Raw genomic sequence first — 23601 nt, 5'->3', positions numbered from 1 at the left:
ATTAGGGCACTGTGTGTATATATATATAAAATATACATACACATATATTTCATATGTTCAAGTATATACATGAAAAGACTTCAATAGAAAGATAAGTAACTGATAAAAAGAAGAAATACTAATGGTTAATAGACACGGGGAAAAGTTAGGTCTTCTCAGTAATTAAAGAAATAATGCTAATTAAAAGGAGATAAAAGTTTTAGTTTTATAACTTGCAAAGGTTAAAAAATATATACACGCAGAGTTGGAAACATTAAAAAACACTAAAAAAATATACATACCCTTTAATGAAACAATTCAAGTTCTAGGAATTTATCCTAAGGAAACTATCAGGACTGTGCATATGTATTTATCTACATAAAGGTTCATTACAGCATTATTTATATAACAAAAAATTGGAAACAATCTAAATCCCTAACTCTAGGGTACTGTAAATAAATTATGTCACAGCTATACTATGCAAAATATGGAGCCATTTGAAAGCATGTTATAGAAAAATACCTAATCATGAGAAAATATGTTCACATATTTTAAGAAAAAAAAGCAGATGGGAAGTGTAATCCCCATTAAGGAAAACAAATCCTCATGCAGTTATACTATTTGTTTTCTAAGGAACTGTCTCATCCTTTAATCATCTCTGAGTCAGCTGTTTTGAAAATGGGTGGCTACCCTTTCTGCTGAATATTGTCTGTGTCATGCTCAGGTCTATCTCCACCATTCTCAGCTCTTCCGTTTTTTTTTTTTTTTTTTTAATTTAGCCACTGTCTCTCTTTTTTTAAATTATTATTTTATCTTTATTTATTTATTTTGGCTGCATTGGGTCTTTGTTGCTGTGTGCGGGCTTTCTCTGGTTGTGGTGGAGGGGGGCTACTCTTCGTTTTGGTGTGCAGGCTTCTCATTTCAGTGGTTTCTCCTGTTGCGGAGCACAGGCCCTAGAGCGCGCAGGCTTCAGTAGTTGCTGCGCGTGGGCTCAGTAGTTGTGGCTTGTGGGCTCTAGAGTGCAGGCTCAGTAGCTATGGTACATGGGCTTAGTTGCTCCGTGGCATGTGGCATCTTCCTGGACCAGGGGTCAAACCTGTGTCCCCTGCACTGGCAGGCGGATTCGTAACCACTGTGCCACCAGGGAAGTCTCTCTAAGCTCTTCTTTACATTGCAGAGACTGGAAGTGTGGAAACTACAGTACTACAATTCTTACAATCCCTTCTTAGCAGGGTTCTGGTTTAGATTTTGCCCATGAAAGGCACTCATGACATTTGGAGGCAAGAGTGAAGATGAAACCTTTACTTCCTTCTAACAGAGTGGACAGATATGTGAGCAGATATGTGAGCACCTATGAGGCTTGCAGCACATGCCAAAAGGAACAGAACTGCAACAATTCAGAGACAGTAGCCAACATTTTGAAGGTACTTTCAAGAAGTATGTGCCTAGACCTTTGGAGTAGGAAGAGAGTGTAAGAATATGTGGTCCCATGTGAATGCTTACCAAGGGGCATTTACTGTAGAGGAAGCTCTCAAAAATCAGATGGACAAGGTGACTGACTCATTTTGTGAACATCAGTCAGCCTCCTACTCCAGCTACTCCTGCTCAGTAGGCCCACAGACTAAAACAGCAAATGACATATGAAGCATCTATATTAGTATCAGACAAAATAGACTTTGGGGCAAAAAGCAATACTCAGGAGAAAGAGGTTCACTACATAAAAATAAAAGGCTCAGTTCATCAGGAAGATGTAACAAGTCCACATTTGTGTGCACCTAACAACTTAGCTCAATGTCCATAAACAAAGCTTAAGGGAATATTAAGGGAAAATTGGCAAACCCACTCTCATGTTTTAAAACATCTCGCAGAATTTTAAAGTATCTATCAGATATCAGTATCTGGTAGATCAAGCAGTCCAGAAATCAGTTAGAGTTTGAAAGATATGAACAATACATTTAATAAGCTTGAGCTAATGAACATATATAGCACACTGCATCAAAAATTAGTAAACAAGGGCCTCCCTGGTGGCGCAGTGGTTGAGAGTCTGCCTGCCGATGCAGGGGACGCGGGTTCGTGCCCCGGTCAGGGAGGATCCCATATGCCGCGGAGCGGCTGGGCCCGTGAGCCATGGCCGCTGAGCCTGTGCGTCCGGAGCCTGTGCTCCGCAACGGGAGAAGCCACGGCAGTGAGAGGCCCGCGTACCGGAAAAAAAAAAAAAAATTAGTAAACAAAAAGTGCTTTTCAAACCTACATGGAATATGTATAAAAATTAAACACGTAGTAGGACATAAAACAAGTTTCAACAAAGTTCACACCAGGTATTCTATGAACCTGAACTGCCCAATATTGCAGCCACTAGCCACATGTGGCTGTTCAAATTAATTAAAATTAAATAAAATTAAGTGTTTGGTCCTCATTCTCACTGGCCATACTTCAAATGCCCAAAAGACACATAGCTAGAGGTTAACATATTGGACAGTATAGATACAGAACATGTCTATCAGCATAGAAAATGGTGCTACTGTACAACATATTCTCTGACTAGAATAAAATTAAGTATGAAATCAATATCAACAAAAATATAATTTAGAAATCCATACTTTCTGTATATTCACAGGTAAAGAAAGAAATCATTGTGGACATTTAAAATACTTCAAACTGATTGAGATTGAATCTACTGCATATCAACACATATAAGATACAGCAAAACTGATATTTAGAGAAAACCTACAGCCCTAAATGCATATATTAGAAAAGGAAGGCAAGCTCGAAATAAATGAGCTCAGTATCCAACTTTTTTTTTTTTTTTTTTTTAAAGTATTTATTTATTTATTTTTGCGGTACGCAGGCCTCTCACTGTTGTGGCCTCTCCCATTGCGGAGCACAGGCTCTGGACGCACAGGCTCAGCGGCCATGGCTCACGGGCCCAGCCGCTCCGCGGCATGTGGGATCTTCCCGGACCGGGGCACGACCCCATGTCCCCTACATCGGCAGGCGGACTCTCAACCACTGCGCCACCAGGGAAGCCCCCAACTTTTTTTTAAGTTAAAAAGAGAATATAGAATGAAACCAAAGAAAGTACAAGAAGGAAATGATAGAGATGCACAGAAATTAGGTAATATAAAAGAGAAAAAGGAGAGATTAACAATAAAAGATATAATAAGGAAGATACAGATAAAATTCAGCAGATAAAATAATAGAAAATTAAGAACAATCTCATGCCAAGTTGACAAAATGGACCAATTCCAAGAAAAATATAAATTACTAAATCTGACTCAAGAAGAATAGAAAGCTTTAATTGTTCTATAACCAATACAGAAGTTGAGTCAATAGTTCAAAATCTTACTAAAAGAAGACAGGAGGTCCAGATGGTTTAATAGACTAGTTTTCCCACACTGGATCATTCTAATCTCATATAAACACTTATAGAGAATCAAAAAGAAAAGAAAAAAAAAATTTCCCCCCACTCATTTTATAAAGTTAATATAACCTTGATACCAAAGTCAGAAAAAGAAAGTATAAAAAAAGAAAATTAGTTGTAAACATGCTTGGAAATATCTTTAAAAGATTAGCAAATCCAGCAATGTATGTAAAAAGGTAATACAGTATGTCTAACCTGGGTTTATTCCAGGAATGCAAGATCACTTCAACAAAGAAGATCTTTTAATATAATTACACACATTAAAAAATTAAAGAATAAAAGCCATATGATTATTTCAATAATTACAGAAAAAGCAGTCATTATAATTCAATATGCTATGATGATTTTAAAAAATATATTACTTAGGAATAAAGGAGAACATTCTTAATCTGATTAAGACAGGAAAAAGACATAAAAGACAAAGATTAAAAGGAATGAACAAAGCAATAACTACTGCAGATGATAGGTTTCTTTATGTAGAAAACCCTAAAAAATCAAAAGGCAATTTAGCTGAATTAATAAGACAGTTTAATAAGGTTCCTAGATATAAGATAAATATGTAAAAGCTGATTGCATTTTATATACTATTAATAGCCAAATATATATATATATATATATATATATATATATATATATACACACACACAGTTGATACTTGAACAACACAGGTTTGAATTGCACAGGTCCACTTACACGTGAATTTTTTTCAATAAATACACAGTTGGCCCTCCATACTGGCAGGTTCTGCATCAGTAGATTCAACCAACTGTGAATCATACACTATGTTTACAATTCGTGGTTGGCTGACTCTGCCTAAGCAGAACCCACAAATACGAAGGGCAGACTATAGGACTTGAGCATCTGTGGGTTCTGGCATCTGCAGAAGGTCCTGGAACGAATCCCCCACAGATACTGAGGGATGATTGTAATAGGGGAAAAAATCATAACAACAAAAAGTGTAAGGAACATAAGAGCAAAACTAACAAATGATAAGCAGGCCATTCAAGGAGAGTTTTTAAACTACTGCAAGACATCAAGAAACAAAAGCTAAATAAATGAAGGAATATGCCATGTACATGGATAGGAATATTTAATATAGTAAAAATCTTGATTCTATCAAACTAATCTACAAATTGGATGCAATTTTAATTTAAAAAATCCCAACTGGGCTTGCCAAAGAACTTGAAAGCCAAAAGCCAAGAATAAAGAACAAAAAAAGCTATAAGGCATATAGAAAATAAATAGCAAAATGACAGAAGTAAATCCCTCCTTATCAGTAAGTTACATTAATGTAAATGGATTAAGCTCTCCAATCAAAAGACAGAGACTGGTATAATGAATTAAAAAAAATATGATCCAGCTACATGTTGTCTACAAGAGATTCACTTTGGATCCAAAGACACAAATAGGTTGAAAGTGAAAGCATGGTAAAAGATATTCCAGGGCTTCCCTGGTGGTGCAGTGGTTGAGAGTCCGCCTGCCGATGCAGGGGACACAGGTTCGTGCCCCGGTCTGGGAAGATCCCACATGCCGCGGAACAGCTGGGCCCATGAGCCATGGCCGTTGAGCCTACGCGTCCGGAGCCTGCGCTCTGCAACGGGAGAGGCCACAACAGTGAGAGGCCCACATACCGCAAAAAAAAAAAAAAAAAAAAAAAAAGATATTCCAATTCTAATGGTAAGCAAAGGAGAACAGGAGTAGTTATATTAATATGCGGACAAAATAGACTTTAACTCAAAAAGTTGAAACGAAAAGGGGCATTATATATTAATAAAGGTTCAATGCATCAAGAAGATATGACAATTATAAACATTTATACATTTAATAACAGGCCATCAAAATATGTGAAGTGTTAAGTTGGAGACTTCAATACCCCACAGTCATAATGGATAGAACAATCAAACAGAAGATAGGCAAGGAAATAGAGAATCTGAACAACACGGTAAATCAACTAGGTCTAACAGACTTATATAGAACATTCTACCCAACAACAGAATACTCATCCTTCTCAAGTATATATAGGACATTCTCTAGGATAGATCATATGCTAGACCACAAGATCATATGCTAGACCAAAAATTAAGTCTCAGTGGATTTTTAAAAGATAGATATCACATAAAAAATATCTTCTCTAACCCACAGTGGAATGAAGTTAGAGATGAGTAACCAAAGTAAAACTGGAAAATTCACAAATCTGTGGAAATTAAACAGCACACTCATAACCATCCAATGAATCAAAGAAGAAATAAACAAGAGAAATTAGGAAATGAAATGCAAATAAAAACTACAATGAGATACCACCTCACACCCAGCAGGATGACTACTATTCAAAAAAACAGAAAAGAACAAGTGCTGGTGAGGATGTAGAGGAATTACAACCCTTGTGCACTATTAATGGGAAAGTAAAATGGTACAGCCACTGTGGAATACAGTATGACAGTTCCTCAAAAAATTAAAACTATAACTGCTATATGATTCAGCAGTTCTACTTCTAGGTATATACCCAAAGAATTGAAAGCAGGTCTCAAAGAGATGTATTTGAACAGCCATGTTCATAATAGCGTTATTTACAGATGCCAAAATGTGGAAGCAACGTAAGTGTTTATTGACGGATGGATAAGCAAAATGTGGTATATACAGTCAATGAAATGTTACTCAGTTTTAAAAAGGAAGAAAATTCTGACATATGCTACAATATGGATGAAACTTAAGGATGCTATGCTAAGTGAAATAAGCCAGTCATAAAGACAAATACTTGATTCCACTTATATGAGATACTTAGAGTAGTCAATATCACAGAGGCAGAAAGCAGAAGGATGGCTGCCAGGGGCTGGGGGAGGAGGGAATGGGGAGTTAGTGTTTAGTGGGTACAGATGCTTTGCAAGATGAAAAGAATTCTGGAGATGGATGGCAGTGGTGGTTGTACAACAGCATGATGTACTTAGCACTACTGAGCTGCACACTTAAAAATGGTTAAGATGGTAAATTTTATGTTATGTGTATTTTACCGCAATTTTAAAAAAATGAAAAAAAAGAGACATGCAAAATTTGAAAGCCAAATATTATAGGAGAAAATTTTATAACTTTGAGGTAGAGGAAAATTTCTTAAAATACAAAGAGCACAAACCATAAAGAAAAATATTAAATTAACTATTTTTAAATATAAAATTTCTGCTTACTAAAATATACCATCAAGAGAGCAAAGTCACATCACAAAGTAGCAAAGGACAAATAACCTGACAAAAGATCAGCAAAGGGCAAATAGGCGGAGTAGGAAATAGTAATGGTTAATAAATGTATGAAAATATACTCACACCTCATTGGTAATCAGTAAAACACAGATTTAAACCATAGTGAGATATGATTTCACATCTATTATAATACCAAGTGTGGGTATTATAAGTAAACAAAATACTTTGTGGAAAAATGTATATGCTAGATTTCATTTATTTTAGGTTCTTAAAAATGTAAAACTAAATAATATATAATTTAGTGATATATGTTACATATATACACACATACATATATATATATAATATATATATATAAAATGATCAGGAAATAAGAAACACCAAATTTATGAAAGTATTTATAACGAGATGTTGCCATAAAGGAGGGGCACACAAGCAGTGTCAAAATATTGATAAAGTTCTATTTTTTCAGCTGGGGAGCGGGGATACAGGTGCTCATTATTATACTTTTTAAAATTGAACATCTATATTTTATTTTTTTGTATATATAGACATTTTTATAGAATAATTTTTATGTAATAGAGCCTCCAAATTTAAAAATATGCAACTATTTTTTATGACTAAAGTTTCTCACAGTAAATCATTTCCCTGATGATCACAGGTTACACTTACAGTCTAGTCACTGGTTTCTAAAGATAATAAAGGCTACAGAGTTTGAAATGGAGGAAAGATATAACCCAAGAGCCATCAAGACAAGGTAAACAGATATAAAGTATAAAATATATATATATGAAAATATATATGAAAAAATATGTAGGGAAGGCAAATTAAATTAGAATAATGTGGAGGGAAGAGTCTGTAGGGGAAGTATATGTATGACCCAATAGAAATTTTATTTTGTTTCAGGAAGAACAGATATATAGAAAATGAGGCAAGTGCAAAGGGACAAAGGGTCTCATTCCAAGGAAAACAGAATACAGTCAATTGGAAAAGAAAGATCAGGAGATTACTCTAATCAAGATTGTTTTTAACCTTTCCTCAAAAAACAAAAACAGAAACCTAAAAATTAATTTTCAACAAATGTCTTTTCAACAAATAGACATTTCCTACACTTACTGTGAAGCTAAGAGTTTTTTTTAAAGGGGCAGGAAAAGCTGACACTTTAGTGCAAATATTCTTCTTCTAAAGCAATATTGCCCCGACAGTTTCTGTTACATTGCAGAAAACTCAAATTTCCAGGTGGCATCCCAAGTTTTTAAGCAACTGTGATTAACAAAAACAAATAAATAAAAACAGGTACACTTCTGTTTTGTTTCTGGGAGTACTTAAACTCCAAGCCTAACATTGAAAGACTGCTTTCTGGGCTACTGTTTCTGATATTCATCTGTCTCCTTTGTCTTCCATACTAGCATATTCTTTGCCTTCTTTTCTAGTCCAAAGCGATCAAGTTTATAGAGCATTGATTTCTCATACCAGCTTAAGCCTAGACAGGCTTGTTGTGGCACCTATTGGATTCTATTTTAATTCCTTGTCCTCATCACATGGACCAGGTAAACAAACAACCCTAAATTTAAATCCTAGGTCTATAACATAAATTATCAAACCTCTGGGAAGTTATACTCTCTGAGTGTCAGATTCCTTATATATTAAAATAAGGATAATAATGTCTACCTTTTAAGAATTGACTTTTAAATGCTTAAATTTATTCAAACTTCTAGTTCAGTGTAGATTGAGGTACAGGTGGTGGGATTCTCAGTTTTGGAAGCACAGATTTGCTTCCCAGTTGTATGTATGGGTATGATCCTCAAACACCACCCAGTTCTGGGTGTCAGCAGAGATGCTTTTCTGTTTTCTAGCTTCCATGGCCCCTGTAGGACCTAACAGCTCTCTGACCACTCAGATAAAAATAATACCTGTTATTGGTCCTATAGGGCCCTTATCTGAACTTTAGGTCCCCCTTACAAATTTTGCAAGTATCTCTCTTGCACTTTTCTTGGAAATCCTATATTTTCCAATTCTGGATAGTTGGCTTTCCCCTCTGCCCTTTGATTTCTAACTCGTCTGAAAAATATGTATTTAGCTAGATGATAAGGTCAGTTTACTGTCTTCCTTTCTAAGTTATCACCTGAGTTTTTTTCTTATCAAAGACCTCTGCCTTCTATGAGGGCCTGTTTTCTCTGTTAACCTCACACCATGCCCCATTAAACATAAAAACATTCCATAGCATTATGTTATAGAAAATAAATTAGAAGACACCTCTAGGTTCTAATCTCAGTCCTTTAACTTACTAAATACTATGTGACTTTCACCAAGTTATTTAACCTACCTGAGGCTCAGTTTTTTCATCTGCAAACAGGGAATATGTCTTAACAACTTAGGAGGCTAAAGATCAAATGCAATAATGCAGATGAATGTGTCTTGAAAACTATAGTTCTAAACAATGTGGAAAGTATTATCCATTCAACAAAATACTGGTGATGGCAAAAGAATCAAGTCAAACTGCCAGAGTTGGAGTCCTAGCTCTATTATTTACCTTTTAATATGTAAAATGAGGATTATAATACCTACTTCATATGATATTAGCTCAGTGATGTTAGTTATTATTGTTATTATTAAATTCCTATTACATGTTAGGCATTGTACTAGATGCTGGTAATAAAATGGAATCAAGACAGACATGGCTAACATCTTTGCCAAAAAGTTCTACTATGTCCTACTCAATATGCTACATTTTCTAAGTCATTTATGTCATATACACTTACAGCAATGAAAAATCTGAGTAGTAAAGCATTTCCATAGAGCATCAAGATAAGACCCCACAATTCCACTATTTCTTTTCTGTGAAATTTCCAGTGAACACAAAGTAACTGTGGTATTTCTTTTCTTAATTCATCACTTGACTCAAAACTCTTTTCATGACTTCTGGGTAAACTGCCTAGAATACGTTTCTATCAAATGTAAATAAGACAGCATTTCTGAAGGTAACATCCAAAGATGATCTGCTTCCAATCACCTAAAATGCTAATAAAAGGCAGATTCCTAGACCTTATTTCAGATGTATTGATGCAAAAGCTCTGGCTGGAAGATGTGGGAATCTGCATTTCTAATAAGTTCCCAGTGTGATTTTTACGCAAATCCCATTTGAGAACCACATTCTCAAGAAAGAAAAAACCTCCACTACATAAGAAATTTGTAACCAAAGGCAATACTGAAAAATAATGATCCAAAGCTTTGTGAAGGAGAAAAATTTTAATCATCAGAATAAATTTTCACATGCCTGTCTCTTAACAGGGTTGAGTCAATAGCGCACAGAGATTAAGACCAAAATTGACTTGAACATATACACCTTAACTGTGACTGTTCAAGAAACTCCTATTCTGGAGGCCAAGGGAAAGGATGGAAAGGGGACACTCTGAAAAAGTTTACCCATATTCCAGAAGAAGCAAGCAAACAAAACGGTGTTATTGCAGTAGTCACGTCTACTAAAATTGGGATTTGGTGATATCAGAAAATGGAACCGATTTCTCTTGAACTCAGACAACTAAAGACAGACCTCCCTGCTCCAACTCCCCACATCTACCGTAAACCTTGGATAATCTCTCAAATGTAGACTTTGCCTACTTGGGAGTTAAGCTGGTCCTGTGACCAATCAGAGGCAAGGAAAAATATGATCTTTTGATAAAAGATAATCAATTTTCATAAAAGATGACCAAAACAACTAATTAAAATTTATACCTCTCAATCTGATGGACAGTTATAGAAGAGATCTCACTGAGACATGGAAGAGAGTCAATCAAGGAGCCCTGAACTCCTAGTGCCTGTAAACTTTCCAAATAACAATTCAAAGCTAATGAACAAACTACTTCTCTGCCCACTAAGCCACACTGGTCTGAGATCTGCTCTGGTGCAGATAATAAAATGCCCTAAGATGGCAGTGGGTTCACTGTGGCTGCAAGAAATCGGGAGCCCAAAGAGGAAAAAGACGCCCAACCTGCCCACACTAACCGTCCGTCCGCACCCAGTCTGGAGCAGCAGAGCGGGCGGGGCTGCGATTTCTCCTGCATCACTGCGCCCTCTCTTCTCCGCCTGCGTGAGCACCGCCCTCCCACTCGCGGCGTGAACCCACTGGGCCTAGCCTCTCCTTCCCCCTCCCCTCGGCCTGATGCTGAATCATGAGCCCCGCATCTCCAAAAGGTAAAATCTGAGAACAATGCCACCCTTAGGGCTGGCCTGAATGGGGTACCAGGTCGGGGTGGGGCGGAAGGCTGGAAACCACAACTTTGCTCCCCTTCTTCCCAAATTCCCCACCCAACCCCCAGATGAAAATGAGTACCGCAGCCCTAGGGGATTCCCAAGCGGCACCCCTTCTCAGGCGTCGCTCGGGTTGGCAAAGGTCAGACCTGGGCCCGGCGCGCTCCGCCTCATTGTTCCAACGCTGCCTACCAGCCTGCCCGCCAGCCAGGAGTCCGAGCCCTGCAAGGCCGGGGAGCTCGCAGCTCGTGGGGAAGGGGTGGGCGATCTCCGCCCCTCTCCTGTAACCACCGCCCCCTGCCCACCACCCTCGCCCTTCCTGCCCACCTCCTTTCGCTAAAGCGGAACCAGCGAGTCCCCCAGAGGCGACCGGGTGGGTGCTGTCCAAATGCTGGGAGGAGGAGGACTGGGGTGGGGTGGGGAGGGTGGGGAGAAGCGGGAGTCTCCGGCCTGCGCTTGGCTGCAGCCTTCGCCCCTTCGCCCCACAGCCAGATGCCGGTTCCACGGGTCCCGCTCGGCCACCGTTCCTCCCGCCCGACAGGGAGCCGCTCGGCGGTGGCCATCTCCCAACCCTGGATGCTGGCGCCGAGCAGCCCTTGGCCCTCCTCGTCTCCAGAAGCAGAAGGCGGAGGGCCCATCCCCGTGCGGGCTGCAGAAGTCACCATAGGCTACTCACCCCAACTGTTTCTGTCCTTGCGGTTCTTGGCCATGGTGGTCCGGGAACTGGTGGCGGTGGGGCGCTGTCACGGCGCTCGCTCTTCTCCCGGCCGCAGGTTGCTGGCGGTGGGAGGCTCTGTGCCCGCGCTGGGCGCAGTTCACTCAGACTCTGAGGATGTTGCTGTGGCGCTGGTGGGAAGGAGTGGGGAGGAGAAGGGAGGAGAGAGGGATGAACCAAGCTCAGCATCACAAGCCCAAGTTCACACAAATACCAGCGTCACACCCTCCCTACCTCAGCCCACCCCCAGAGCCTGAAGACAGTGACAGACAATGTACTGCAACATTTTCGATGGAAAAAACATACAAATAAATAGCACCCCCTTACACACTCTCAAAGAATTTAACAGCATTATACAGTCAGAAATAACACAAACCAATATACCAATATATGATTCTGTATGTTCAAATACCTGTTTCCTAGACCAGTTACATATTAGTAGAAACATGCTGGCAACATTTATATAGCCAAAGAAATTTTTAAAATCTGCGTTTATCTACCAGGTACCATTTCCCCCTAACTTAACAGCAAGGTCACATTAATAAAGAGGGTATCATGCATTTTTGTACCTGTATACTGAACAGGCCTGTCTTTTAAAATTAGGATAGCAAATTTAGATTAAGATCAAGATAAATGAAAGCTGGAGATTCACCATAATCTGTAACTAACTCCATTCTAGTGGGCAAAATTTCCCACTAGATTCGCAGAGATATCATCTGGCGTTATACTGACAAATATTCTAAGTAAAGTCATACTACATAGACTGGAAGAGCCTTGGCAGTAACAAAGGTTGCAGATAATTTTGAAAGCAAAAGGCAGTAAATATTTAAAAAAAATATTCTCAATCTCTCCCTTTTCACTGGTTTCTTCCTCTTCCCCTATAAACTTAATTTTCAGTGTCCTAGAAACACTGTCCCTTCATGCCACCTAACCCTCAAGATACCATCATCCCATTCCTCACCTCCTCACACAGTTTTCACCTGCATGTGGTTGTTACCCATACTCTACACAGATCAGTTCTGCCTAGGAGATTACTGCTAGCTTCTTAATTACCAGGTCCTTGGTCTCTGTTTACTCCTCATCATAAGCAACTCTTCACTCTGTGTCCCCTCACTGTAGTTTACTATGATGGCTTCAGACAGGACCTCCATCCATGCTGTTGATTCCCAAATCTACTCTTCTAGTCCTAAGCTCCCTTGAGGAGAGATAATCGTCATTCCAGAGCTGAATTTATAACTGCCTGAGGTCATCTTCAGTTTGTTTTCCTACTGACACTTCAAAATCAATATGTCAAAAACCAAACTCTCTCACTCACCACTGCCAAATCTTATGCATTTCATATTTCAGTTAATGGTTCTATGACCTCAGAACACTGTAAACAAAGTTTACATTATGGTTTTAAAGGGGACTGTGTTCAACAGAGTTGCATTCCCTAAACACTAATGAGACAACATAGGAAGATAGAAATTATCTCACCCCATACCTACAAAACAAATTCATTGAATAAAAAGAAGCGTGTTCTGCTTTTCTTGTATTTCTTTACTATAATTCTCAGCTCACATTCTAGCCTGATAATCCCTTTCAGGTGAATCCCATTAAAAAAGAGTACAGTAGATTCCACCCCCAAAATGTTATATATGTAATTCAGTATCTATTCCTAATTGAAAAAGAAACTTATTTTTAAAAAACCCTTTTTCTGTTGTAATTAATAAGTAATCTGTGAGATAATACTTGAGACTGTGTGAATGTCTTGGCCAAGAACTTTTCATCCAATGGTTTTTAGCATCCATTGACATCCTTGCCTGAAGTGACTTTATATTAGTGATTTTAAAATAATTATATCATTTCGTTTACATTCTACATTTAGTAGTTGGCATTTCCTCTGCCACCTTTGTTGAGTACCACTATCCACTTCATGGATTCATAAAATCTAAAAAAACTTCACTGTATCATTTACCATCATTATTCTTTCTAATGCTCAAATTGCCCTAAACTTGACCTATGGTAGCCCCTTCAAGTTAACACCTGTGTCCTTTTAACATGTCCTATTTGTCTTTGATCATTTTCCTTGTTTTCTGGCACAAGAAAATGTTTCAAGTTTCCCTTGTATTTTCCCTGCCTCAGAACTAGGATTAACTGTTCCTCCAAGAAACTCTGGCTGCTTTTAATGAGAAAAGGAATTTAGAAACCAAGATCTGAGTGCTAGTTGTGCTCACTGCTAGCTGGAATTTCACTGTTTCAAGACTCTTTCAGTGGACATTGTTAGAACACATTTATTTTTTAAAATCATAAGTTTAATCTACTCTAAAGAAATACCTCCAACAGTATGAAAATACATACATAGAGTAATTTATTGCAGCATTTTTGTTATTGCAATATATTGGAAATAACCTAAATGCCCATATATAGGAGTGGTTAAATACACTGTAATACATGTGCACAATGGAATACTATGTAGCTATAAAAAAGAATACAGAAGATCTTTATGAACTGATACATACTGATTTCCAGAATACACTGTTAAATGGAAAAAAAACCCCAAAGCACAAATACTTAACCCATCCTGTAAGAAAGAAAAGCATATAAAAACTGTATGTGCTCATCTGTGCAAAAGAAATACAGGATAAACCAGAAACCAATGAGATAAGTTATCTACAGGAGATGAGTGGGAATAGGATGGAAGCAATGGAAGAATGGGAATAGGGTAGTAAGGATTAGGAGGACTGATGCTTCTCTAAGCATAACCTTTTCATAAAGCCCTGACTGTTAGAACCATGGCAATGTTTCACATTCTCCAAAATAAATAACTAAGATCAATCATGGTGGGATGAATTGGGAGATTGGGATTGACATATATACATTAATATGTATAAAATAGATAACTAATAAGAACCTGCTGTATAAAAAATAAATTAATTAAATTAAAAAAATAAATAAAATCAATCAGGATATGGGGCTAGGGGTGGAAGGAACTCAAAATGGAATTACAAACAGTAAAAAAAAAAGAAAAAGTGAACCTAACTATATTACAGGGGAATAACATAACTACATGAAGTGTTTTCTAAACCTGAGGAGCTTTAAAAAATAGTATTTTGATTGTATGCTGTAAGACTAAAGACAAAAACTGTATACAAGTATTGCTCTTTAGTTCATAATTTTTTTTCTCCCAGGACATACGTGGGTTAGCAATTCTGAAATTATTTATGTTTGCACTAGAATTGAACAAATATATCATGTGTAATCAGAGTCATATTTCTTGCTTTTGGAGATGAAGTTATAATAAGGAGAAGGGAAGGACAGAATGAACCCTGTGGTGTTGAACTGGAATCTGAGGTATCACTATGATACAGTAAAAACACAAATAGCTGAATTTAAAAAAAATGGGCAGAGGCTCTAAATAGACATTTCTCCAAAGAAGATATACAAATGGCCAAGAAGCACATGAAAAGATGATTTAGTGTTTTTAGTCACTAGGGAAATGCAAATCATAATTTGAAAAACTACAATGAGACATCACCTCAGACTGTAACCAAAAAGAAAGACAATAAAAACTGTTGGTGAGGATGTGGAGAAACTGGCACTGCTGGTGGGAATACAGCTACTTTGGAAAACAGTCTGGCTGCTTCTCAAAAAGTTAGATATAGAGTTACCAATTGGCCCGGCAATTCCATTCATAGATATATACCCCAAAGAAATGAAAAACACATGTTCGTGCAAAAACTTGTACAGGAATGTTCATAACAGCATTGTTTGTAGTAGCCAAAAGGTGGAAACAACCTAAATACCAGTAACTATCAATGGATAAACAAAATGTGGTATATCCATACAATGGAATATTATTTAGCCATAAAAAGGAATGAAGTACTGATAAATGCTACACCATGGATGAACCTTGAAAACATTATGCTAACTGAATGAAGCCAATCACAAAGACCATGTATTGTATGATTCCGTTTATATAAAGTGCCCCAAATTGACAAATCTATAGAGACAGATAGTAGATTAAAGGTTGCCTAAGGCTAGAGAGGGTGGGTGGGAGGTTGGGGAGAAATTGGGGAGCAATTGCTATTGAAAATGAAGCATCTTTTGGGGGTAATAAAAATGTTTTAAAATTTTTATTGAAATCAATTCTGTTCAACTCTGTGAATATACTAAAAATCACTTAGTTATATAAATTGGTGAATTATATGGTATGTGAGTTATATCTCAATAAGGCTGTGTTTTAAAAGTCAAAGTCAAGTTTATTTTAAATCAGAAAAAAAGAAGAAAAGGTATTTGTACTTTAGTACTCTAGATCCTCTCTCCTCCTGACTCCTCTGGGATATTACTCCAAAAATTATTCCCTCCCTCCTATATTCTCAATTATTTTTTCTTCTATTGGTTCCATCACCATGCTCATTTTCCCCAAAAAAACTCTCAATCAGGAGTTTTTCAGTAATCAATGATCCAACTTGCTCCTTCCCTCTATAACTAGCAATCTTGTTAAAGTATATCAGTTAGAATGCTTTTGGCTGTAACTCAAACTGGCTTAAATAAAAGGACATTTACTGTCACATAATTTTTTTGAAGACAGGTTGGTTCTATGGTGGTTCATTCATCAGTGCAACATCGTCATGGATTAGTTAGGATAAAGAATTGGCTGCTGTAAAAAAAAAAAAACTACAGTGGCTTAAGACACTTATTTCTCTCTCATGAAATAATCTGAGTGTAAGCCACCCAGGACTAATATGGTGGCCTCTTTATACTTTCTTCCACCCTTAACTTGGGGCTTCCATCATGTAATCCAAGATGGCTGCTTGGACATTCACATCCTCATTCCAGCCACATAGAAGGGAAGAAAAGGAGGAAGTGGATATATCCAATCTGAGGGTACAACTCAGAAGTTGCACACATCACCTCAACTCAAATACCATTGACCATACATGTCCCACACAGTTGATAAATATACCATGTATTTAACTAAAATTTTGGGAATCTAATACCACAGAAAGAAGAGAAATGGATATTGGAGAATACAAGCAGACTTTTTCACTAGGACCAAGATTGCATTCTACCATACTGTGTGTGGGCTTATTTTCTAATGGAGGCTCCTGCCATAGTTCCAAAACGGCATCTGCCATTCCAGTCATCAGAGGCAGACAGCCATGCCTAGAGACAGGAAAAGGCATGTCTATGTCTTGTGTACCTTGTTAAAAAGCAGTCCAGCAGACTTTTCCTCATGTGTCATTGTCCACAACGGTCTAAGCCTAAACCATCCCCTTAACAAGAGGAATGAGGCTAGGCCAATCGACATTTACCCCTAAGATTGGGGAAGGTCTCGGTGTCCTTTAATGGACATAGCCACTCAGAAAAGGTCCACAAAATTGTGGTTCTGATAATACAGAAAGAGGATAGTTTCTGAGCAGAATGCCCAAGGTCATAATCATAGCTTCCATCTCCCCCTCACCCTCCATTAGTATCTCAGCTGGTAGGGTGATCCAAACTTTACTCCCATAGGATCCAAGTCCTTAGTGGTCTTATATTTACTGGATTGCTGCAGTTTCCCATTGTTCAGTAATTGTGGACATATGAAAACCAAGAGGTACCCTAGTGCATACCTGGGGTTCCAGATATAGTCCTTATTCTCTTTGTCGAGCAACAACCAATTTCCCCTTGGTAATTAAGACCAATCACCCCAACCAGTACAATGACCCCCTCTCTAACTGTTGGCTCAGTGGTCTGAACACCTCATATAGCCCAGGTGGCAGTGTCAGCTTCCTATTTAATGGAACTGTGACTGGGTTATCTGGGGAAAGTATCTGTCCCTTGTGCACTAGGGCCTTCAGATCCACCAAGCCCAATGTTTTAGAGTCAAAGTTGTACAGACAAAAATTCTTCAAGTGAATTATTAGGAATAATAAAAGGGTCACTCCTACCTCCATCCCCTGGTTCCTTGGCCTATGCCGAGGGTATATATATGGGATAGATGGCAATATATATTGGCTACTGAGTTAAATCCTATATCATATCCTCACAGGGGTTATCTCTCAGCCAACTGATCCTTCAGCAGGACTTTCCTCCATTGTATCATACTAGATGCTTCTAAGTGATGGGTTTGAGGTAAGATCAGTTAATTTCATGGGCATGACTCCATTGCCACACTTCCTCATAGTAAAATGAGTTTCTGGCTCAAATTTAATGTTGTTTGTGATACATAGTGATGAAATAAGGCATTCTGTAAGTCCATAATTGTGGTACTAGTAGAAGCTTTCCAAGCAGGGATGGTAAACCTGTATCTGGACTATGTATCTATTCCCATGAGGACAAATTGCTCTTCCCTCCATAATCAAAGGGACCTGGTTTAATTAAACTGCCACCAGGTAACTGACTGGTCTAAGGAATAGTACCTTACTAGGGTCACTGCAATGGCCTCTGCTATAAGGAAGCTAAATACACTGTAGAGGCAGTAACCGTATTACCCTTGGCAAGTGGAAGCCCATGCCACCGAATCTGTTTAGCCTCCATTCCTATTGCCTCATGGCCCCACTGAACTAGTACTAAGGTGACTAGGTAGAGGCTGACTGACATCCATAGGACAGATCATCTTGTATACCTGATTACTGGGACGGATGCCCTCTTGTGGGCAGTCAAATGGTTCACAGACATTTTTACATTCCGGGTCAATTTTGAGACTCCATCCATAATACATCTCCCACGGACTTCCTTATTTCTGATCATCTTCTTTCCAAGTTATTGCCAGCCTATTAATTACTGTGCATAAATCAGTATAGATCCATACCTCAGGCTATCTTTCATTCCTAACACAGAGGACAACCAGATGTTTTATTCAAAATTATGCCCTCTGGGAAAATTTCTCTTCATCTCTATTTTTCAGGACCACTTTACTATGAAGTAGGGCCATAATTCAGTGGCTCTGTGCTTCTAGTTGGTGCTAGTATATCATCCAGACCATTAATAAACCAGGCCCAAGCTTTTCCTTCCTCTGCTAAATGACCATGAGCCCAAAGACAGGGTTCAAAAAAAGGTGGCAAAGAAGTAGGGGCAGGTACAATGAAAGTTAGTCCACGTACCTTACTTGTGCCTTCCAGATCAGCTCAGGTCACCCCAGTATATACCTTTCCATTTGACAATGGAATTCTGCTGCCCATGTTCAATTTATGAGTCATCAGATAAAATCCAGTTCCTAAAGAGCAGTTCACAGCACAAAATCACTTAGAATCCTGTGGTCAGGTGTTTAGTATCTGCCGAGCCCTGGTAGCAAGCCAAGAGTTGCTTTTCAACTGAGCTGAATAGAGGAACCCTGATATCAATTCTCATATAAACTTTAAAACCACCCTGGGGATCAAAGTTACATATGAGTTGATCAATTCAAGCTGGATAAAAAAAGGATGTGCACTGCCTTCCTCAACTCTTCTTTTTAAAACTCCCATTATAATGACCTGATACTGATTCTGAATGAGACACATGTTCTACTGCTCTCCAGAACAAAACAGAATTCTCCTATACTTTGAAAACACAGTTTTGGCCTCAACAGACAACTGATCCGCATTAGTAACAGAAAGAATAGTTTAACTATTTCAAAATCCAAATGATAATTATGGCAAATGTCTTCCAATATTTAATTGATTTATATTTAACAAACCTATAAAGCTCAATCACATAAAATTACATTTTGCAACTAGCTTATGTTGGAAGATTCATCAGGAAATTATATTGCTTAAGCCTATATGTTCCATACTAAAATTATTGTCCTCATGCTCTGTTTTACACACTTGAGGGTTTTAATTAGCCATTCTGTCTTGGTTACTAAATTGTGAAACTTACCTAGGTAGAAGTTAAAAAAATTTTATGTCCTTCATTTTGTTTTCTGTTTTTGTGGCTGCACTGTGCTGTATGCGGGAACTTAGTTCCCTGACCAGGGATCTAACCCATGCCCCCTGCAGTGGAAGCACAGTGTCTTAACTACTGGACTGCCAGGGAAGTCCCCGTGTCCCCCAATTTTAAAAAATTAAGCCTCGGCTAAAACTGAAACAAGAGGTCACAGATTATAATTAGCATTTGACTAAAGAACTTTGAAAGAAGGGAAAAACACTATAAAGCATAGAGCAAACCATAAAAGGTTGTTAGGTAGATAACAGGAAAACATGGAATATATTTACATGCCAGATATTATAAAGACACAAAGAATATATGACAGTTATATCAAGTCATACTTATTCTTATTCAATACCTTGGCATTATGAAATTTGGTAGTTTGTAAGAAACTCTTCTGTGTTCAGTTGAAAACTTTTTATTGTTATGTTACCTTCAACCTTGAAACCATGTGCTTAATTGTTTAGGACGTAAAATTAAATTTATGCACTGTATGTTTATTTTATGGAAATTGAATGTGAATTTCTTTACTAACCATGAAATATTTAACAGACAAGCTATGACTTCACTGATCTTGATAAAATGAACTCAACCAGTATTTAAAAATTCTAAAGATTCTCTTGGAGTTAGTATAAAGCAGATGTTTTTTGCTTGCAACAACTGTGGTACAAGTAAAAGAACGATTATGGCAGACACTTCTTAACCACCACATAAAATCTTGACTTTTTCCATGCTAGCCACCTCTGGGTTGATGATCAAAGCATGTGGATCTGCCATTACTGGCAGCATAAAGCAACAAGACCAGGGTCTTGTTGAAGCCTATGACCTCAAACTTTTTATTGCCTAATTCAAATCAAACATTGTGTTTCAAGAATAACATGCTTAAAGGAGTGTCAGAAAGACATTTATCCTTGTTTCAAACTGGGAATTCAAAGTTTTCATTTTAGGAAGGCCCATGAGGTAAGTTTTCCTAAACTCTTAATATCAGGAAAAGATGTAACTCTCTCTCAATTAATTGGTCTACTGTGATCTCAAAAACACTGTAAAACCCTCTGCTTTGGCCAATTTGCTGTATTGTTCTGTTATCTTATTTTTCCTTTCTTTAACATCATACCTATTTCCTCATTTTTATCTTATGTTGTAGTATGCATTGTCTGTATGCTGCCTCAAATTCTCTGAGGAATAATGTAGGTATAAATAAGTAAGGATAAATAAATTTCAGACTAGAAAAAGGATCAATGCTTATAGGGTCAAAGGGGGAAAAAAAGAAATCTATGACAGTAAATAAGTACTAGGATACCAATAGAACATTTGAAAAGATTTTGAGTCATTGAAGCCAAAAGTATTTGCCCACCAAAACAAGTGCCAAGAAGCTCTGAAAGAAGGAACTGTTCTTCCACAATTTTTTCAATGCAGCAAACACATAGGCTTTGTCCATAGAGCATGTTAAGTCTGAGCTTACTTATGTTCCCTAAATAAGTGCCCTTTGTGCAAGGAGCACAAGAAAATACATATATTCCCTGTCCTGTTAAGGTGTGAATTTAATTTCTACATTATGCAATAGATTACAATGATCAACAACAAGGAGTACATTGCCCAAGAATGGAATTGAATTGGATGTTCAAAGCCACTAGCCAACATCTGCAACTTGCTCTTCTGTGATTTTTTTCAGTCACTAAATGCAATGGCCAAGTGTTAGCTGGCTTTTTTGTTCAAACCTTCACTGGGCTCTAGAAATAACTTTGCCAGTATACAAACTGGCAACTTTATTTCTACCTTCAGAACAAGACTGCAACTGAAACTGCAAAACAGCTTGTTAATATCAGCCAAATTACTTCCCTAAACCCCTGTTCCATATTCTGTGCATTGTGAAGTATTTTAAAACCTTTTATATTTTGAGAACCCTCTTTATAATCCTGTAAAAATGCTTTATAAACACTTCCTTGGGTGTCAGATGCAAAACCTTATCCTCTTCAAGCTGCAGATAAGGACACGGAGACATTGCCAAATACGATGTCTTTCTTGTCCCAGATCACATACTGAGGAAGTGGTAGAGCCAGAACCAGGTTGTGGTCCCTGACTTTGTTTCAGATTCTGCCGAACTCGTGACCCAAGGAGCGATACCCGCGTTCAGACACCGCGTGTGCCCAACAGGGATAAAGGCCATCGAGACTTCCTAGGAATTCAGACTTTCGGGAACGTCTTGAGAAAACTCAGCAGAAGACAGGTTGCGCAGGTGTGCAGTGAAGCCTCAAACTCGTATCACTGAGAATGATTTGCAAAACAGGACGGTGCAGTAGGGTGTGCCGCGCCTTAGTTAATCTGGCACTCCACTCCCCCACCTCCTTCCCTGGTGCCCCACTGACAGGTGACTTCTCACCTGGCCCAGTGCCCTCAACGCACCTTTTCTGAACTGGGAGGGCTGCGTTCCCTTCGCCCTCGTGCTCACCCTTCTCCCTCTAGCCATCACCTTATAAGATTACCTGACAAAGCGGGGGGGGCGGTTTAGTGGAGGCGCTTCGGCCCACGAATGCCCGTGGGCGTCCCTAAGCCCCGACGGTGGGAAGCAGAGCCTGGGCCCGGAATGGACGCGCCGGCCCGGGGGGCGCGGCGGCCCGGCCGGGAGAGTGTCGTGTCCCGAGCAGGCCTCAGGGCGGCACTCTGGCCCTGCGGCCGGCGTGCTCGGGCGGGCAGCTGGGCGCCGACCCACGCTGGCCGGGAACGTGTCTCCCGGTGACGCAGCCCCGGGTGGAGAACGTGGTGCGGCGGCGGCGACGGTACGCCCCTCCGCCGCCCGCGAGAGAACGTGCGGTGCAGCGGGAGGCGGCGACGGCGCCGGACCTGGAGCGGCTGGCGGGCGCCTGGAAGCAGGACGCTGGCGCCGGCGAGGAAGTAGGTTCCGGGCGCGGCGCTCAACAAAGAGTGGGGCCACCCCCCTCAGGTACCCAGCCGGCCCCGGGCCGCGGCGGGCGCGTAGACCCGGCTCGGCAGTTCGCGGGCGGCCGGGGAGGGGGGAAGGGCCGAGGCCGGAACGCGGCGGCTAGGCGCCGGGGACCCTTTCAGGCCCGCTGGTTCGCTGGCCCCGGCCAGGCGGAAGGGACGGGGCTGGGCCGCTCGGGGTTGTAGCCTCTGCTTGTTCCTCGTGCAGGCGGAGCTGCGGGCAGAGGCTCCATGTTGGGAAGCGGCGCCGCTCGTCCTTGTTAGCGGGAATCGGGGCGCCGCGGGCAGAGCCGGCGGGAGCCGGGCCCTGAGCGAAGATGGAGGCCCCTTTGCGGCCTGGCGCGGACATCCTGAGGCGGAACCCGCAGCAGGACTACGAGCTCGTTCAGAGGGTCGGCAGCGGCACCTACGGGGACGTCTATAAGGTGAGGCAGGCCGGGCTCTCTGCGGCCCGCTGGCTCCCGGGTATAGGGCCACTTTCTGGGGAAGTATGAGGAGGGGGGAGGATGCTTTTATTGTTGCATCTTGGAGATGCCACGGCCGGGTTCCGTGTACTCGATTCAGGGCACCTTCTATTCACTGCTTGCTCTAATCGATCCAACAAGCAGAACTAAACACACCTTTGCAAACTACCGTAGTACTTTTTTGTGGTATACAGGGTTTTTAACGCTTATTTATGGTATCAAAGGGAGTTCGAATCCGCTTATGGAGTTGCACTTGAGGATGTTCTTGTCTTAGCATAGAAAAATGCTTCCTGGAAGACAGTAGACAAGAAAGTATGTTGACATTCCGACATTTGCATAAAAAACGTTTTAATGGATAATCTTGGTTTAAAAAGCCCTATGAAACCCTGTCTCTCAATTTTATCTGTAAGCAGTCTAATACTGGGTCAGAATGACTTGTGCACAAACATTACCCTATGAAGAACGATGCTTTTCCCGGCAGAAGTTTCATTATTTGTATCTGGTTGATGATTCTTTTTCTACTTTAGCAGTTCCTCTCTTTGGGATTTATAACATACCATGACCAAGAGTGGTTAAGAGCCGCTGTATTTTTATTATACTCGTTTGCTTTATTTGAGAAAAATGATGAGGATGAGTTACTCTTAATTTGAGATTTTAAAAAAATCATAGAGAAGCAAACCCAGTTCCCTAAATCCACTGAGTTCTTGAAGGATGAAGAGGAAAGATTGTTTTAGATTGCCTTATGCTTTTTGTTCTCTGTTCCAGAAA

The 23601-nt window shown here is 39.7% G+C and overlaps 2 protein-coding genes across 5 annotated transcripts in view; one reads left to right on the top strand and one right to left on the bottom strand.

Moving 5' to 3' along the window:
- The window catches only part of ATL1 (atlastin GTPase 1), a 64404-nt gene extending 51278 nt beyond the window's left edge, over positions 1-13126 (bottom strand). Inside the window, exon 1 of one of the 2 annotated variants that reach the window (XM_081227157.1) lies at positions 11519-13126. In XM_081227157.1, the coding sequence (XP_081083283.1) occupies positions 11519-11552 (34 nt within the window). In that variant the 5' untranslated portion in view covers positions 11553-13126. The remainder of the gene's footprint in view (positions 1-11518) is intronic. The other variant, XM_081227156.1, reaches the window with a different exon arrangement.
- A 9030-nt stretch (positions 13127-22156) lies between these two features.
- Positions 22157-23601, top strand: part of MAP4K5 (mitogen-activated protein kinase kinase kinase kinase 5) — a 155333-nt gene continuing 153888 nt past the window's right edge. For 2 of the 3 annotated variants that reach the window (XM_081227155.1, XM_081227153.1), the window contains exons 1-2: positions 22157-22370; positions 22578-22794. In XM_081227155.1, the coding sequence (XP_081083281.1) occupies positions 22687-22794 (108 nt within the window). In that variant the 5' untranslated portion in view covers positions 22157-22370; positions 22578-22686. The remainder of the gene's footprint in view (positions 22371-22577; positions 22795-23601) is intronic. The other variant, XM_081227154.1, reaches the window with a different exon arrangement.

This window comes from Mesoplodon bidens (genome assembly GCF_964165515.1).
Source record: "Mesoplodon bidens genome assembly, chromosome: 3".
Lineage (NCBI taxonomy): Eukaryota > Metazoa > Chordata > Mammalia > Artiodactyla > Ziphiidae > Mesoplodon > Mesoplodon bidens.
The sequence above is the reverse complement of the archived record's forward strand: the minus strand, read 5'-3'. Positions and strand labels throughout refer to the sequence as shown.